The 18,605-nt window shown below is 38.7% G+C and overlaps 2 protein-coding genes across 2 annotated transcripts; one reads left to right on the top strand and one right to left on the bottom strand.

Moving 5' to 3' along the window:
- Positions 1 to 264: 264 nt before the first annotated feature.
- si:dkey-119f1.1 (Structural maintenance of chromosomes protein 6-like) lies at positions 265 to 12,011 on the bottom strand. The gene is made up of 27 exons (XM_068577312.1): positions 11,861 to 12,011; positions 11,308 to 11,454; positions 10,998 to 11,133; positions 10,377 to 10,482; positions 9,902 to 10,038; positions 9,351 to 9,412; positions 9,178 to 9,258; positions 8,989 to 9,090; positions 8,589 to 8,708; positions 8,279 to 8,377; positions 7,967 to 8,113; positions 7,651 to 7,739; positions 7,346 to 7,510; positions 6,735 to 6,913; positions 6,192 to 6,393; positions 5,895 to 6,009; positions 5,105 to 5,265; positions 4,771 to 4,906; positions 4,427 to 4,507; positions 4,066 to 4,236; positions 3,608 to 3,745; positions 2,708 to 2,853; positions 2,111 to 2,236; positions 1,770 to 1,875; positions 1,136 to 1,288; positions 817 to 914; positions 265 to 617 (listed from the first exon to the last, which is right to left on the bottom strand). Exons 2-27 carry the CDS (start codon positions 11,434 to 11,436, stop codon positions 521 to 523), a joined length of 3,282 nt encoding a protein of 1,093 aa, XP_068433413.1. The 5' UTR covers positions 11,437 to 11,454; positions 11,861 to 12,011; the 3' UTR covers positions 265 to 520.
- Positions 12,012 to 12,504: 493 nt separating this feature from the next.
- Positions 12,505 to 17,869, top strand: tmem18 (transmembrane protein 18). The gene is made up of 5 exons (XM_068577031.1): positions 12,505 to 12,659; positions 12,814 to 12,931; positions 13,486 to 13,540; positions 13,679 to 13,772; positions 13,861 to 17,869. The coding sequence occupies exons 1-5, from the start codon at positions 12,567 to 12,569 to the stop codon at positions 13,957 to 13,959; spliced, it is 459 nt and encodes a 152-aa protein (XP_068433132.1). The 5' UTR covers positions 12,505 to 12,566; the 3' UTR covers positions 13,960 to 17,869.
- The last annotated feature ends 736 nt before the right edge of the window (positions 17,870 to 18,605 follow it).

Below are 18,605 nucleotides of genomic sequence, written 5' to 3'. Positions count from 1 at the left end.
CATCAGTGGAAGGGCATTCCAGAGGACCGCCTTGTGTGCAGGATTTGGCCCAGAGCCCTTAAAGGTGCAAACGCTTCCTCTTCACAAAACTGACCTTATCAAGGTTTCAAGTTGAATGTTTCAATGCACATCCAAATCAAAAAGTTCTTACTGTCCTTTAATATTGTGGTAGAAAAAGAATAAGAACTTGAAATATGACCTTCCGTGATGAGGTTTAAAGTGTCCTGAAATGTGCATTTATGCATACAAAGCACCAACACCGCATTTGTCTCCTCACTTGATTTAATGAACTTTAAATAAAACAAGACAAAATTCTTTAAAGTGCCTCTTTGAGACTTTTAACACATGGCAATATAAAATGACTGTGCAGTAACCCTGCAAATGCAATAGTGAACATTTACTTGCTACCAACGTTCAGTGTTGAAGCATCAAACTGCCTATCAAACAGAACTCTAATATCTATTGTTTTTAGTCACGAGGAGAAGTACTCGTTCTCAAGACTAAAATCAGAATAGCAAAACTACTGCTCCTCGTCCTCTTGACCTTTTTGTGAGTTGTTGCCACGGTCTGGATCCTTGAGACGGAGGATGCGGATGATTTTACTCACTGGAAGCGAGCTGAAACAAGAAAGAAGAGCAATAAAAATGAGAGTTCCTGTAAGGTTAAGGGGCTGTTGCCCTTTTGAAAACTTAGCAGCATACTAAAAATCCCATAACACTCAAATTATTATCTTAATCTTAACTCATTCACTAGGAAAATGTGCAGCAGATAAGTTAATAAATTCACATAATGGTGCGATGTTGCACCAGTGAATACCTCATGCTCTGTGGGGTCAGGAAGATGAATTGTCTGTAGCGTTGACCAGCGGCTACCTTCAGCATCATGTCCATTGATATCCTCCTGTTCACCATGTCCTAGTTGAAAAAAAGAAAAGAAACACACAACAATCATGGTATCTTTTGATATGAGGCAAATACCAAAAACTCTGCAAATTAAGTTTCTCCAAACTTTTTCTTCTCCCTCTGACACCTAATCAATGCTATGGAACTAACATGTTATCTCACTACGCAGTGAAAGCAGCAGGAACTCTTGTTCAGGCAAACTTGCAATATCAATAAAAACAGTCTCTTATTACCATATAAACATCAAATTCGTCAAGGCAGCGGAAAGGCGCCTCTGTGATGGCCCACAGAGAGAGGACAAAGCAAACCGTGGAGAAGGAGCGCTCGCCTCCAGACAGAGAGCGCATGTCACTCAAGTCAGCCTTGTTTCCCTGGCCGGGCTGCACCTTTAGAGGAAAGAGATTAAAGATATTGTTATTGTCAAATGCTCAGATTACATACAGTTACTCTGTACAATGAAAATCCTGTGTGTAAGTCCACCTTACACACAGGATTACAATGAACTTAAGGTAAAAAAAAAAAAAAAAAAGCCGCAAAAATATGTCAACAGTGTTGCACAATCAAAGGCTAAGAAATCAGTATCATTTCAATTTTCAATGTACACCACCTGTCTAAAAAGCTATTATAGTCATGTCTCGCATTTTAAGAGTAATGACAATCAATGAAATAATTAAGCGTGTTCTCAGTTAGACTTTCCCCTTATATAGTTTAGTCTTTCCTTTTATAGACCAAATGCTGCAAAGCCAACTGCTGCCTCTCACAGTTGTTTTGAACTGAACTTGTGACCTAAAGTTCACAGACATTACACAGAGTGATACTTCAATGAACATTGTCAGCGCGGAAACTGAGGCTTGAGTGTGGTCTTACTGAGATGGAGAGGGTTTCATTCTTATGGTCAAAGGCCATGCTTCCAGTGTATCCTCTCTGGGCCAGCATGCTATCAAAATAGTATTTACAGCGGGCCGAGAGGAACCTGCAGAAGACAAATGGACATGGAAGGAAGAACACCAGTGATTATAAACCAAGGAACACAAAGGAACACGTGTTAGAATTAACAGATTTCTTTTTTTATTTTGCTAATCCGTCAAATACGAACTAAATATGATCAATTAATAAATATAAAATAAATGAAAGCACTTTTAATTTCATGTTCTCTATCAATAGCAGTGTAACGATCATTTTCTAGACACACTTTGTTCACATCTCACATTCTGAGCTCTGCATACACCTGGAGTCTGTGGTTCATAACACTATCGAGACTTTTGATGAAGCTGTTGAGGTACTTCATTTGCTGTGTCATGTTCTTGTAGTTCTCCAGAGCCTCATGATACTGCCTGGACATGTGGGGAAATGAGACAAAGGTTATGTTGAAAAAAAAAAAAAAAAACGATTTTATTTCATTCAAGACATTTCATAACAGTGTAAAGACGTAAAACAAATGCTAACACTTATGTCCTGACACTACAGTTCAATCAATACATTGTAATGGTAACATATTGCATTGCTTATGTTACAACAGGTTTTAGAAGTTACATAGAGAAATGCTTAGTGAGCAGAAACCAGATCTGGTTTAGACTAGTTCAGTTCTACTGTGTTCCTCTCAAAGGGGGTGTTACTGCTGATATGCATAAATATACTGGTGCTTTTTCATATGTCAAAGAAATCTGACTGCAGACTGCCTTACGTAGCTGTTACACTTTTCCTCCTTTTTTTTCAAGAAATAAAATGGACTAAAGACAACTTTGATTCTTGGGACTTTATTCCTCCTTCCAAGAGTGACAAAGAAAATCTTCCATTACACATACCTCACAACCTCCTCGCGGTCCCCCTGTTGTTCTTGCTGGGTCGTGATCTTCACCTTGAGGTGGTTGATCTCGCTGTCTAGACTCCTGGCTGTCCGTCTTACTTCTCGGCGCTCTGGACAGATTGTTGTGGCCTTTTTCACAGATGTCTGAACCGCAGGGTAAAACAAACCAGCAGTTTCTGAGGTTATACTTTAATGTAGACAATTTATAATTTAACTTCACAAAAACAAGGTCTACTAAAAATTCACAATGCCCAAAAGCTAAAAAAGCCCAAATTAAAACCCAAATTAAAACATAAATGCTTTTGTCGGAATACTGCAAATGTTGTCCACACATTCAATGAGCTAAGTGTGCTCTGTGTTGCTCTGTGCAATAATGAACGCTTTTCTTTACTTTACTAGGACCACCACTATTACTTTTACTGAAGGCAGACAGCTCCCCCTGTGGTTTTAAACAAAAATGACCACCTCGCAACAAGTAATGTTGGAGTTCACGTCTGTCCAAAATGTCAACACTTCCTCATTTTATTCAATCAGACATTTGTGTGAAGTTTTCATATCTATTACAAGAATGATTGAGTTAAATGTGTTTTCCGATGTCTCAGAGGCTTTCGACCACCAAATTGTAATTAGTTTAATCTTGCGTGCGAGTGGACGCTCGTGTCAAATTTGAAGTAATGAGCTCAAGACGATGACATATCGTGTTCATAAGGAGGGACAATAAATACGGAGAGACAACCCGAAAACATATTGCCCGGCCACAGTAATTGTGGGCGCTAAAGCATAAAAGCAAAATAAAATAAGAAATTGTTCATCTTGTGAATTTAGATTCATAAAATGAGCCATGAAGCCGTGCGAGGAAAACCTTTGCGTCAAGTTGCCCCTTGTCTGTTTAGCACACCTGAAGTTCCCGCTCTTTGCTTTCCTGGTTGGCTATAAGGGTCTGTATGTTGCGGAGATGGGCACTGCGTTTCTCGTCATAGTGTTTCTTGTGATGCTTGCACTTCATCACATCCTGATCAGTCTTACTTAGCTCCTCCTGTAGACGAACAAAAGGACAAGCACACAAAGAGCAACCACGTAAGCGTCACCTCGTCCGCCCGACAATGATCACAAAATGCAGATTTCAGTGAACTATAATAATTTCTTTAGCTCTGTAAAGTTTGGACATATGCTTTATGACATTGATTTAGGCAATTAAGCAAGAATTCAAAGCAATTCTTACTTGATGCAAACATATGATAAGTTTGACATGTGATTTGGGAATTTCTCATGTTATATTACGATGATGAGGATCTAAATCTTTCTTTTATCCCAATGACAAGCAATCAGCAAACGTGGGGTTGGTCTATATATTACCTTGACTGGGTCTGCTTCCTCCGCGACAGTGTTGATCTGCTCTCTGTGCTGCTTGTACTGCTGCTCTGCCTTCTCATAGGATGCCTTGAAGTCAGCCGTCTGAGCTCGGGCCTCATCGTACTCTGCACGCTTGGATGAGATCTTGCTAACGATCTCCTGAAGATCCTCCTCCTGCAGCGTGGTGACAGAAGCATATCACAAAAGGTGTCTGTGCTGATAGCAAAAATAGTTGACTTGAATGTAACTCATCTGGAGAACATACATTTATGTGGGATGTTTCCTATGTGTATCTACTGAGATAAGTACAATTTAAGTCCATCAGGGCTGATTGTTGTACTGCAATGATGTGTTCTGTACAAACCAGAGGATTGAGGTCCTCTGACTGAGGCTCTTCCATATTTTGTAGGTCTGTCAGCTCCAGCTGTAGCTTTGTTGCCTTGTCCTGGAACAAATACACAAATTTATGAAATATATCAGTGTAGGATACTGGAAATTTGATTTTAAAATTCATTTTTGATTGAGCAGTATTATTTCTTTTCCATTTTCCAACTGAAAGATAAACTGTTTATGCTATATTTAAGCATGGAAGTTAAATTGTATGCATTAAAATGACGTGCCATAATATAACATAACAATGGTCAGTTTGCCTGTTTGTTACTCTAAATCATAAGGGAGTATCATTATAAATTGGATGTTAGTGGTTACTTTGGTAGTCCTCTGCTCTACGTGTGTTCTCCTTAGCAGCCCTTCGTTCTGTTTGATGTCATCATCGAGCCTTTTCATCTGTTGCTGGAAGCGTGATGCTTGAGCATTCTGGTTTTCTATCTCTCTCTGCAAGTGCCTGAGAGAAAAGAGAGGAACCAGGAGACAGAGACGGTATTAAGATAGAAGCATTTCTTAGAAATACCTGTTGTGACATGTATGGTGTGTATACGTTAGAAATTTGAGCTAAACATGTCCATCGATACACATTATTTCTACAATTAAGAAGCAAGAAAAGGTTTACATGACGACAATGCATGCACACACACACACATACCTGATCTCCTCTTCAACATCTCCCGAGAGATAATTGGCTCTGGTCTGCTCCGCGGTGTAACTCCGGTTATTGAAGATCTGATCGCCCTCCCTGGAAAAGGCTTGGGAACAGTACTGAGGGGGGTTTCTACCCTGCATCACTCTCCGAGCATCTGTTCGATTCTACACAACCAAAAACAGAACTCATGTCAATGCACTTAACTCTTCCGAACACTAATAAGTTGTTCACAGTATGTTCTACAACTTCCATCAAGAGTTTTGGAGATAAACACATAAAAACATACAAAGCCGCTTACGTCAATCATAGAGAAACCTTTAGCACATGCACGTCAAAAATAGCTTTACATCCTACATTATTTGTGTGTGCCATTGTACATACTGTTATGTTGTATGCCAGTTAGACTTCCTGGGATTTGATCTCTACTTCATATATTTCATTTACTTTTAAATTATTTACCGCAGTTGCTTTTCATTTTTCAAATAGAGAAACACTTTTCAGTTTAATTTTTATCTTTTTGAATTATCGACATCCCTGCACCACTTATGCAAAAAGGAGCTTCACTTATGCAATAAGGAGCTTCTCTTCTTTGTTTTATTTGGTCTTGATTTGGGTGTTTACTGTGGTAATTTACATTTAAAACAAATATACGACAACAAAGTTATGGCTTGTGAAAATGAGGAATGTATAGATATTTTAGAAAATCACTAGCTCCAGAGACTGGTGTGCAAACAAGTTAAACAACATTTCCCTTACTAAGACATGTATTTTCTTGTGAAGCCGGCAGTTTTACCTTAATGAGTAGAATGCTCTCTATACCCCTTTGATCAATCAAGCAGTTGGCCACAACTGGGTCCTCAATTTCTAGAGCTTGAAGCACGGAGGGGTATTGAGGGTGATTGACGCCCCTAACAGAAAGACAGAACCAACCAAAACCACTGTTGTTTAAGTAAAACTTCATGCAAACTGTGTCCTGACAGCAACAGAATCAAAACGTAGCTGTGTAAATTTGATAACAGTTATTTCCAAGTAATGCATTACCAAAACTGGACCAGCATTTAACAGTTGTGAATATTGTTCATGACCTCACCTCATCCTTGTATCATGGACTGTTGGAAGAAAATTGCTTGTGATGATGGAAGGTCTACGGCCTTTTGGAAACACTCTGGACATGAGGCCCTGCAGCACCTTCTCATCCTCATGGTTATCACACGTGAAGGCCTGCAGTTGTCCTTTAAGACAAACTTCCACAGACAGGGCTAACTCTGGATCCTTTAGGCTAATAAGATAACCTAGAAAAATGAAGGAAAAGAGAAAAGAGAAAGCAAGTCATGTGCATTTTTCAGAGACGTCACCTTTTGGCACAGCTGGTTAAAGGACTGAAAAAAGACAAACATACAACTTTAGAAAAGTGGCATTTTTAAAAGTATTCTTAATTGGGTCCAACATTGGTCAGCTTTCAATTAAGGGACAGATCTATATTACATATTTATCTCATTACCCAGCCAGGCAAAGTGCACTGTCACATTGGGTGTCTCATTATGCATTACATTGTGATTCAATAGGATGAGAAAGGAATCAGGCCTGGAACATTAGCATTTTCACCAAAGCAAAAATGGGCACCAAGTCTTACCCAGAGGTCCCCGAGGTTTGTGCTTAAGCTGGCCCCTTCTGTGAGCTTCCTGGATGCTGTTCAGGAGTGAAGGCATGTGCTCTCCAAAACGCCGCAGGCGATTAGACCGACTGCTCTCCATAGTCTGCAGGTTCCTTCTGTTGGCTTCAATGGACCTCTGGAGCACTTCCTGTTCTCTTCTGAGGATAGAAGGGGGTTGTGTTACCACTGTCGTACAGACCAAAAGATCTGTTCCTAATTGTGTGTATTTAGGACTGGCAGGGAGACAATATTTTAAATTACATTTTTTATTTGGGTTGGTCCACCCATTGATATTTCAAAGCCTAACTGCTGAGAAGACGTATTAGGCCCAGTGGCACTAAAAGACCAGGGAATCCCAAAATCTGTTGCATTTATAATTACTGGCAGAATTAACCAGAAGCATTGACAGAACAGAATGAATTCATATAATGGTATGATTTGTGAATTATATTTCCTTCTTATCCAATAACCCTAATACATTTATTCCAGCTCAACTTTAACTGTCTGTCAAAGAGCAAGGTTTCTTGAACCAACACTTTCTGATTCTGCAGACAAATATTCATCTTCAAAGCCCAGTTCTAATTCCCTACTTCATCTTTCCTTGTTCTTCCTTGGCACGGTTGCAGGCATGCTGATACTGGTCAATCTGCTGGCCGAGAGTAGCGATCTGGTGAACCATTTTTTCAAGCTCAGCCTGAATCTGCTCCATACGCTCTGTCTTGGCCTGGCTTTCCGCTCCTGATGTCTGACTGATGCTAGAGGCATAACAAGAAAAAAAAGGATTGCAAAAATTGTAAGGAAGAAAAAAAAAAAGCACAAGGGAGTCAACATAAAATAAATACATGTATAAACTTAAATGCAGCACAGATGACATGAAAACAAAAATAGGTCATACCTCAGCTTTAGGTCATTTATCCTTGAGGAGAGCTGAACCTTGTCCTTTTCCAGGTCCCTCAGGTTAGCCTTGAATCTGTGGACAGTGACCTAGCTCACATAAATAATTGTAGATTAGAAACACTGGTCAGTTACACAACAACTTTTACTGTCCTAAGTTATATCTGACGAGATCACAGGACATGAAGATCCATTACACTGCTTGATATTGTGAAAGACCTATTAAATTCACTTGCAGTACTCGTATAAAAATGACTGAACCAATTGACGATTTTGTCTGCTCTACAGCTCGACTAATGCGTTATCTGAACTCTGACCTCGCTTGACTTCAGAAGGGTATTTCGTCTCTGGGCCTCAGCCTTGAGCTCGGCACATTTGGGCTGCAGCTCCTCGACTTGCTGTGTGATTCCCTCCAACTGTTCCTGGATCTTCCTGGATCTTCCCTCAGCCTCCTCAACTTTATTCTGCATTATTACATGAACACAGATCAGAGAAGAAGGGAGGGTTAGAGGCTAGAAGAGGAAATAGGATAGAAGGAAATATGTAAACATGTGTGAAGTTGTGGTGTGAGTTATTAAACTAATCATATAGCAATTATTAGTAATTACAAAAACAAATAAATTTCATACCTTCCATTCATCCACCTTCTCGTCATATTTCTCTGTAGAATGTCTGCCTGACTGCAACTTCTCTTTTATTGGCTCCAACTCCTTCTCCATCTCAATCACCTGCAACATGCAAGTTTGCCTCCACATTAAGGACCCGAGGCGGCTTAGACTACACTTCACTCCTTTTGGTTTGATCAATCAATTATATTTAGATAAATTATCTTTAAAAGGTTACTGCACTAACTCATTTTCATTGGAACACAGAGGCGTGGATAAAAAAGTGATTTGAATTCCAAATTTGTAGACAAAAAATAAGAGAAAATGATCTCACCAAAGCCCAAGCCATTTGTTTCTGCAACTCCTCCAGTTTGGTGTGCATTTCATCCAAAGATGCCATGTTCTTGTAACGCTCCTCTTTCTCTAGGTACTTCCGCTTCAAGTCTTTCAAGCACTAAGACAGTAATGTAATAATTGCGTTAATCCTGCGATCAAGGATATTTTTTGGCCACATTTGGGAAGTGAAAACATTGCCATAACATTGTCTTTTTGCAAACATTAGCTTTTTTTACACATCCAGAAATTACTTAGCAACAATATCATTCATTTGGAGTTGTGTTTGTATCCACCTGGTGAACATTCAAGTCCAAAATGTACTCTCTTATAGCTGTTTTTGGAAAAAAGTATTAGTTTATATATTATAATATAAATATGTCAGACAAACGGATTCTTACTCCACCGTGTTGATCAACTTTATCCTCTGTGACATGCTTGGTGGTTTTGATGTAAACAAAGTCCTCTCTCATTTGCTCCAATTGGGTAGCTTTCATAAAAAACTGTAGGAGAGAATGTAAAAAATAAAGAAATCAAAGTTCACACAAAAAAAGAGAGAAACATTCTTATTTAAATGTGTCAAAATATACCTTATATTTGTCCCCCTCTCCTTTGGAGTGAAGGAAATATTTGCTCATCTCTTGAGTGAGAACTGATACAGGATTGTTGACCTTTGGATAAAGGTATTAATGACTTCCTCTAACCAATACAACAACATTATCTCACAGGTTTACATCTTGTATATGATTTGCATCGCTCATACCTGAATGTTAAAATTGTCCAGGACAGACAACAGCTCTTCCTTTTTAGTTGAGACAAGTTGACCTATGGGAGGAAAAACATATATATGTTTATGAGTTGCTAATATTATTGATTCATGCAGCTATCAGAAGTAGTAATTTGCATACTAATATGCTTTACATTATGCTTTGGCTTATAAAATTCCCTGAACCTAAAGTGACATTGACCAATTGGTATATTTTACTATAAATTTCCGAGATGGGAAAACAGCAAATTTCCACATGTAAAAGACTGAAGCCACTGCTTAATGAAAATATGAATCCATTACAAAATAGCTGCTAATTCATTTTCTATCGGGTGATTTATTGTTTCAGCTTCCAGCCATATTTGTCCTTGAGCTCTGCACTTATTTAGCTATTAAGGTAATTCATTGTTTATAAATGTTGTGGTGAACATTTAAAACTAGTACTTAAATGATATATATGGTTGTGGAAGCATGGTGTAGTAGTACTCTTTACAAAATACTTGGGAAAATAAACAAACAATTATAATCTATAACTCTTCAGTCTTTACCTGATTTGCTCCTTAGTTTATAGGTTCTCAACCCCTCACGCGTTATTCTCAGGTCTACAATGATGGCTTGACCGTACACCTCAGGTTTGTAAGCGTCCCTTCCTTTGTTACGCAGGGTGATCGATACATCAGCAGAGCTGAGAAAAGAGTAACGCACAATAAACCTATTGCGATTCAAAAGATGCAACTTTTGCATGCAATACTTGTCAAAATCTCAAACAAGACGGGATTTGAGAGTCCTACTCTCTCATAGAGAAAAGACAATAAATACTTGAATGATTGTCAAATGTCTAGCGCTAGTAAGCAAAGAAGCATTAATGGAAGATATGTTTACACCAAAATGTTTTAAAGGCAAAGAGTGGAAGTGAGGAGAACTTGAAGGACAAAATGCATGGAATTTTTACCTCCAGTTAAAGGCAACCAACACCAGGATGTGAAAAAGGATGTACATGATGTAATGTGGTGCAAGGTTTACCTTTCTCCTTCCTTCACAAAACCCTTGAGGGATAACCCTCTGTTTGTGGCATGTGCATTCCCACCTAAGGCAACTATGAGAGCTGTCAAAACGGCACTTTTTCCACCTGTCAAACAAGCCAGAAAAAACATATGTTTGACACTCAAATAAAGAAAAAACTAAATAAAAAATGAGAAGGATACAAAATAGACACTATTCAAGATACAAGATTAACTTAGATATAGACCAAAAACCTAAACAAGCTAATTTATGATAAATATACTTACACAACTTTAAAAGTACACAAAAGTCAGAGCACATGTCCTATAAAATAATGTTGGATATTTACAGAGACATGTGATTTTCATGATGGCTACGGAGCAGCACATGTTGAATGTATAGTATGAAGATAGAAATATTGAACAGCTAAAACCACGACAAGAAATAAAACAAATATTTAGCAGTTCATTGTCGATCAGTGTGGAATTGATTAAATGTAGTTCTATTTAAAACGTGAGGGCCAATTTAGGGCTATAGTTAAAGGAACAGACCTTCAGAAAACCTGAAATGGAAAAACAAGAATTGATCTTAATTCAGTTTAGTTAACGCTCTGATAGAGAATACCCCAGGGGCTGCACTCACTTCCATTGTTGCCGACCACAAAGTTGACATTGGAACCAAAGGTGAATGGGCCAAGGAGAGAGTGGCACATGAAGTTCTTCAGCGTGATGCTCTCCACAATCCCTGCATCACTCACCACCTCGCCAGCAGAGTGCACCTAAACACAGGTGGAATTGCACATGTAATTTCACAAATGCTAATTACAAAAGTAATATATCAAACGCCACTACTGTCTTTAAGATAATCCGATAATCGATTAAGACAAACAGTATAAAGGGAAAATAGATGTCTTCAGAGATACATTTCACTGCATGGAAGTGACAGTACAAACCTGTCCATTCGGTTGGAGATCTTCCTGGTCTCCATCAAGATCACTTTCATCCTCCACTTCTTCTTCCGCAGCAGGTCTGACCCGTTTGTTGGGGTTGTCACTGACCGAGCTGATTTTCCTTTTCGACATCTTGTGCAACTCACAAATCTGCATTTGTGGAGTAAGGAAACGGCAAGGTGGACACACAACATTGTCTCAAACGCCGTATACAGAAAAGCAGATCGATTAGACAGCTCCTGTTCTCCAGTTCAAAAGTAATTTGTTGACTGCGTTTGTTTCTGTTGCGTAACGTATTTTCCAAACCGACAGCCTGGACAGTAGCTGTAGGCAAACGTAAAACAAAAGCGAAAGTAACATCTTTTTCGTCAACCTTACATCAGTTTAGTCGCTACAAACAAACGTTAGCTTAGCTGGCCAGTTGGTACGTTCTAAACTAAACGTGAACAACCGTTGTGTCAACAAGCAGTGTGGTATATTGTGGTTGGTTTGGGTCGTTGTAAGAAGTAGCAAGCACTGCTGGCATGTTCGTAAATGGAGAGACTGCTTTACCTACCGTTGCTTCAGGCAGCCGCACACAAAACACAGACTGTCCGGGAGGGAGGATCAGAGGAGGTAGTCGAATTCGCGCCCACTATTTCCGGGGTAATCTCGCGTGAATACACGAGTTCGCGAGAAAACAAAAAAATACCTTCGTGTCGTAAAAATTACGTCATACACCTCTGATCATACTGGATCATACTCAGTATTTTAACAGTCCTTGCAAGTTGTACGTCACTGTACGTCACTCAGTTTATTGAGTCACGTAAAGATACCTTAGTTAAATTCTCAACAATTAAAAAAACAACCTAAAGTGACAAAAGACTTGCGTTAGTGAAAACAATTGAACTGTGCTGATCGTTTATCATGTTGGGGCCTTATTATTGATACATGAGCAACATCAAGTAAACACGTTATTACAGTTTGTAGTACTTCAACTAGATAAATACTGCAGTATATCCAGGAGTGAGCTTCTGAGCGCATTCACTATGGATTGCATTTTAGGCACGACTCGATTTTTAAGAAGTTATGTTCACTGAGCATAGACTATATATAATAAAGGAGAATAAAACAGGTCGGCTGACTGGCTGTAATGCAACGTGGACACCAACTGCCGTAAAACCCCAACGAAGAAGAATAAGTCGATTCTATGACGTAATTCTCCTGCGACAAACAGCCTGGACTTGTTTACAGAAGCGCAGGCTGAACAGGGTTTCGTGAAAATGACGGACGAAAAAGCGAAGAATATCAGTTCTATCCCCATCGATGGATTCAGCAACACAAGAATCACATCCGTATGGACGTTTCTGACGTCTGTAAGTTACATTGTGTTGTCGCACTCGGGGGGCGAGTTAGCTATGAGTAAACGTTATCGTTAGCTATCCCGGCTAATTAACCATCACTTCCCACTTGGAGCGGTTATGTGTCGGTGACAGCTACCCATTGTGTGCTTTTATCTGCTCTACACAGGTGCAGTGGTCGGAGCCTTGGCTGATCGGGCTGTTGGTGTTTCATGTTGTGTGTTTGTTTCTGACCGTGGTGACGTGTAGGTACTACAGAGCCCAGATTTGTCACTTCCTGCTCATGGGTAAGTAAATAAAATGAATCTACATTACCTAGCCTGAATGGAATCTGCTTATTTAGAGCGAATGTAAATAGTTTCACATTTCAGTAAGTTGTAATATCAAGTCAACTACCAACTTACTGGCGTTATTTATTGCTGTTTTCTGTGACATACCATTATTATTTCACACCCTGATTTCCCTGTTTATCAGACATTTTTCACAAGTGTGGCCTAAAATTGATAATCAGGGCTTACAGTTTTTTTTATTATTTACTATTTATCATTTGTGCACACATGTATATTGTGTAATAATGTTTATGTGTTATATCCATGTTATGTTCATATCTATCTTCCTGGTCTGCTCATGTCATTTTAAATGTCCCTGCTGGGAATCAAAGTGTCATCCTATTGTAAATCAAGTAAGGCCAACTAAGTATCAGTGTGTGTTACCAGTAAAACTGGAATAAGATTTCAAAACCAGTCAGTAAATTCTATCTCCTTGAATCTGTTTGACAAGAGTATACGTTTCAGTGTTGTGGCTGTATTGTTTACTGACTGACATTATTTCTAACTCACAGTTGGCCTGGTGTACAGTGCTGAATATTTAAATGAGCTGGCAGCCATGAACTGGAGGTAAGATCATTTTTCAGCAGGATATTATTTTTGCTACTTTCATGTGGTGAATAATGTGTATGTAAAGGCCCTGTTGTTCAAAAACAGGACACATTCGGTCATTAACCAAATTTCATAAGGTGCAATTCTTTTTTGCAGGTCTTTTTCTAATTTCCAGTACTTTGATTCCAAGGGCATGTTCATATCTTTGGTGTACTCTATTCCTCTTCTGCTGAATACAGTCATAATTGTGGTAAGCTTTATTGTTCATCCTCAACTTTGTTACATCAAATAAAATACAAAAAACACGATACATAAATGTTTGTGTTTTACATTGACAGATGGTATGGGTGTACAGGACATTTTCCACTATGACTGAGCTGAAGACACTCCAGCTCAAGCGTAAGGCCCGCAGAGAGAAGCGAGAGAAGAATGACTGATCCCTCTCCTTATGTCCAAATGGACCTCATTGGGAGGTACTAATAATCAGTGTCTCTGCTACGCTAATCCAGATTTTTTTGTAAGAAGGAGGCAGATTCCTTCTTTTGACCAAAAACAGATTGTTCGTTGAAGTCGGTCAAGATTGAGTGTCTGTTTCTGGTAACAATGGTTGAAAGATGCTGGCGAAATACTTTACACCATAATATACAAGGACCAAAGGACTTTTACTGTTTTGTAAATACTGTTGTTTTCAAGTTGTTTAAATGTACAAAGAAGATAAAGTGGTTTTGAATTACTTTTATGTATCTGTTGATTTGCAGCTCCAAATGTAGATTTCAGACTACAGAAGGGTGTTATATGGATGATGGAGAAGGGAAAAAATTGTCATCATTATTTGTTTAAGGACTACAGTAGGCTAAGTGTAAATCCATGTCTGGACATCAATCTGTTTATTAAAATGAGGGGAGAGCATATTGACAAAAATTGCCTCAGGAAAGACATGACGTATTTACTCTATTCAATAAATCCTCAACGGGCTACTTTACTCTAGACTCCTATCTAAAAACATTAGTACAATACATACTCTTTTTACCTGTTTGAACCTGTCTCACAACTCTCACACAGTGCAGGGGTGGGGTTAAATGGATGAGTAAGATCTTTTGACCTGTCAGTCCCTTGAGGGATCCCGGTCCACCGAGAGGGGTGGTTGTTTCATGAAACTGGGATAACCCCTTTGTGCAAAAGAGTAGACATTTTTCACAGCAGACATTGTGACTTGTCATACTAGTAAACGCACAGGTAATACGTATCACATTAACAATGACTCTGTTCTATTTAAGAGCCCTAGTACGCCATGACTTGGTCACAGTGAGCCAGCATGAACAATACCAGCACCCTGAAACCCAAACATCTGGATTACATTCGGTCGTCATTCATTTTAGGATTCACACCTGTAAAAAGTTCTAAAATGTCAAGAGTTTCTGCTGTGAAAAAAAAGGCCTGTCTCTTCCTTCGCTGCTGGTGTCATTACAACAGCAGTACACATTTTTACCAAGGATGCAAAATAAAGTCTAGTGTTCAGGCTCAATCTGTCTGGAAAACATAAAGTTCAGTCATCCACATTAAGAAAGATGTCTGTGTATGTCTGAAGACTGCAGGTAAATTCACAGGTTAAACCTGAAACCTATTTCTGGGTTCAATTTAGTCCTGAGGATGATGTTGCACCACTAGAGAGCAGCATAAACTAGATGGCATGAGACAGGTTCTGGTGACCTTAAGACAGCTTTTGGACACTTTTTCCTCAACTGTCTCAACTGCATCTGAGTGTTCTTTTCAGCATTTATCTGTCAAGACCCATTAGGTGTGAACATGTCATCATGGTCATTTGATGAAGGGGAGGAAGATAAATGGGTGTGTTGTAGTGGTGCAGGTAGTGTATGAGCATTCATGCATGTGGAGATTTGTCAAGACACCATCTCTTATATAGGACACGCATGCATTGCCCATGAGATGTGTGCTTTATGTTAGCACTTTATTAGGTCACTCTCAATTAAAGCAACCAGCTCGACTTATGTTAATATTTGAATCATGTCTAAATTAATAAGTATAAATACACCCAGGCAAGTTCAGAAGTTTCTCTGTGAAACCAAAGATTGGAGTGGAAACTACATACATATACATGTAGAACAGTACATTGCACACCATCTAGTCAGCTGCAGCCCTTTGGGGGAAAACACTGAGATAGAGTGTGACCATGTATAGTGTTCAGGCTGAAAGGTGGAGAACAGCGTTCAAAGCTTGAAGTGCATCTTGGAACAAACAACGCATTGACCCTGGAGGTGGATGAGATGCAAGATCCATAACTATTACAAGAGCAAGTAGATAAAGTTTGACTGGCCACTAAATAATCAAGTTGGTCAACTGAAAAAAAATAAGTATATCCATCAGTAAAACTGATAAAGATGTCAATGAATGTAGTAGATAGAGGTTGAATAATGCAGTAGGAATGTTAAACCAGAGCTGGAAGGAACATTTTGAGATCCTTTCCCAGAAAGTGACATGCTCATTAAAGATGAATCATGTCAGTGCATTGAATGTAAGCAGAAGCTGAGGTTCCTACAGGTCTTGTACAGTTAAAACTTTACAAATGGGAAATTATGGTATACAAAGTTATAAATGTAATGAATATTTGGAGTATGTGATCCATACAAATTAAATTAATTTTGTTTTCTTTTATTTGTCACATGTCTTCAGATAAGGTCTGAATATGTCAAATGTAATCCCTTTAATTCCAGCAATAATGTGCACAGGGAGAAGAAGGGTTGTAAATATTCTTTCGACAGAGCACAGCCTACGTTCCAAAAAAAAAACCTTCAGCAGGGTTTGGTTTAGTGCTAGTTTGGTGCTGATTGCGTACCAGTCGGTGAGGGTGCAGGAGTCAAAATTCCTTTGTGTTTGACGGGACACCCAAAATGTCCTCAGGTAAAACAGTCTCTGCCTCTCTCACTACTAAGTCAGCGTCCAGTTCAGGCCCTCAATGATGCGAACAAATTGTGCAATTTGCGTTTACATCTCGAGCACAGAAAGGAAAGAACCTCAAATTATGTTTTTGCTGTCTGTCACATCGTTCTCTCTCACTATTTCTTTAAGTTTATGTTGGCAACTCCTGTGGTTCTCAACATCTGTGGTGTCTAATCTACCGGGGAAGTCTTGGCAAGAGTCTGTGTTTATGACATTGTTATGCTAGTAAGAGCAGTGTTAACCACTTTTCCATAAGACTTGCTGGTTGTAAAACAAATACCTTCTTGCACAGCAGCAGAGCTTTAATAAAGATGAACTTATTGCATGTTTCTCTTCTATACCAAGTCTAAATTAACCGCAAACATTCCCATGTTTCAAAAACTTTTTTTTTTACATGCGATTTAAGATTAAAAAAAATACATAAAATTTAAAATTAAGTAATTAATACATCATTTTACCAGCCGCAATGGTGTGTGGATGAACTCGTTTTCACTAACAGGTGTGTCGATGGGATCAATCTCGGCTGATGGGATCAGCCCCAAAACAGCAGACACAATTGGTCTCTTCCAACATAATGTAAGAATGCCTGTATACATCATTATATTCAGTTATGTATGACAATGACAGCAATATTCAACTTTTTTATTAAGCATTCACAACGACAACTATAAATACACTAGTTAATGAATCCTTTATACCTTAATAAACATACTCGCTTACAACTCAATTAAAGTGTCTTTTAAGCAATTATCATGTGTTGCACTAATTATAAATACTAAATAGGAGGTTGAAATCAAGGCAGCATACTTTAACCTGGTGGGGGTGTCCTGTAGCAGCCTGTAATCCCTGCAGGTTGAGTCACACTGTATGCTCTGTAATACAATAATAGAGAAAAGACAGGGAGAGCAAGGGGAAATACAGAGCGATAGATGAGTCACTCAATGTGTGTTTATGTATGAGTCAGTGTGATAAACATGATTATGTGTGTGTGTGTGTGTGTGTGTGTGTGTGTGTGTGTGTGTGTGTGTGTGTGTGTGTGTGTGTGTGTAATGATAAATATTATGCATAATGGTGATATAAAAATCCTGGTGATGTCTGATAAGGATTCAAATAAAATCATTACAGTATAATATTTTCATTCGACTTTTATTTAAATTCAGACATATCAAATTGTAATGTAACCTTTCTTAATGTATTTGATCAATTACAAAAAAATGTCTTCAGGGTACAGACTATAAGCCTCCAAGATCTTGAACTGATGACTCACTCTGAGTGAGTCATCAATCAACCTGAAATACTTACACTGAACACACTCAGATGATGAGCCTCTTCTTTTATCATTGTTTGCTTTGAGAGCGACTGATCATCAGTTCACTGTTCTTATACCAACATGACACATTTAAGCTGTTTTTTTTTCTCAAAAATGATCTGGACTTCCATGAATGTCAACAATTTTGCTGTGCAGGGTTGTTTAATTAAAGTGAATATGAATTATTTTTGTTTTAATTTATTGTTTAAGCCGATGATTCTCAACTGGTGGGTTGTGACACGGAAGTGGGTCACAGGTCCATGCCTGGGTAAAACAATATTCTAAGAAAAAACAAAACCTGTGCATTTTTTTAAAGGGAACTTTTTTATTTTGACACTCCCTAATGCTGCGTTGCCACGATGCTTTTTTAAACATTAGGGTATTTGCAGAAAAAGTTCCCAATGAAGCAAGTTTGATTTTAGCAACTAAAATAATTTTAAAAAGTTGGTCAACAAAAATGTAGGTGTTTAGTTTCAAGAGTTTACTTAAGTCAAGAAGTGTTACTCCGTCAAGGAGATTGCTTTTGCTTCGGTTTGTTTGTCTGTAGCAGGGTTACCAACAAAACTATTCAATTCAGTTTATTTTGTATAGCCCAAAATCACAAATACAAGATTTGCCTCGGAGGGCTTTGCAATCTGTACACATAACATCCCTGTCCCAGGACCTCACATCAGATCAGGAAAAACTCCCCCGTAAAAACCCTTTCACAGGGAAAAAGGGGAAGAAACCTGAGAGAAAGCAACAGAGGAGGATCCCTCTCCCCGGATATACAGAAGCAATACATGTCATGTGACCAGAATGAGCAACGTAACAGAG

Source organism: Clinocottus analis, unplaced genomic scaffold, assembly GCF_023055335.1.
Source record: "Clinocottus analis isolate CAN_PGR_092001 unplaced genomic scaffold, fCliAna1.0.p SCAF_15, whole genome shotgun sequence".
Taxonomy (NCBI): domain Eukaryota; kingdom Metazoa; phylum Chordata; class Actinopteri; order Perciformes; family Cottidae; genus Clinocottus; species Clinocottus analis.
The sequence above is the reverse complement of the archived record's forward strand: the minus strand, read 5'-3'. Positions and strand labels throughout refer to the sequence as shown.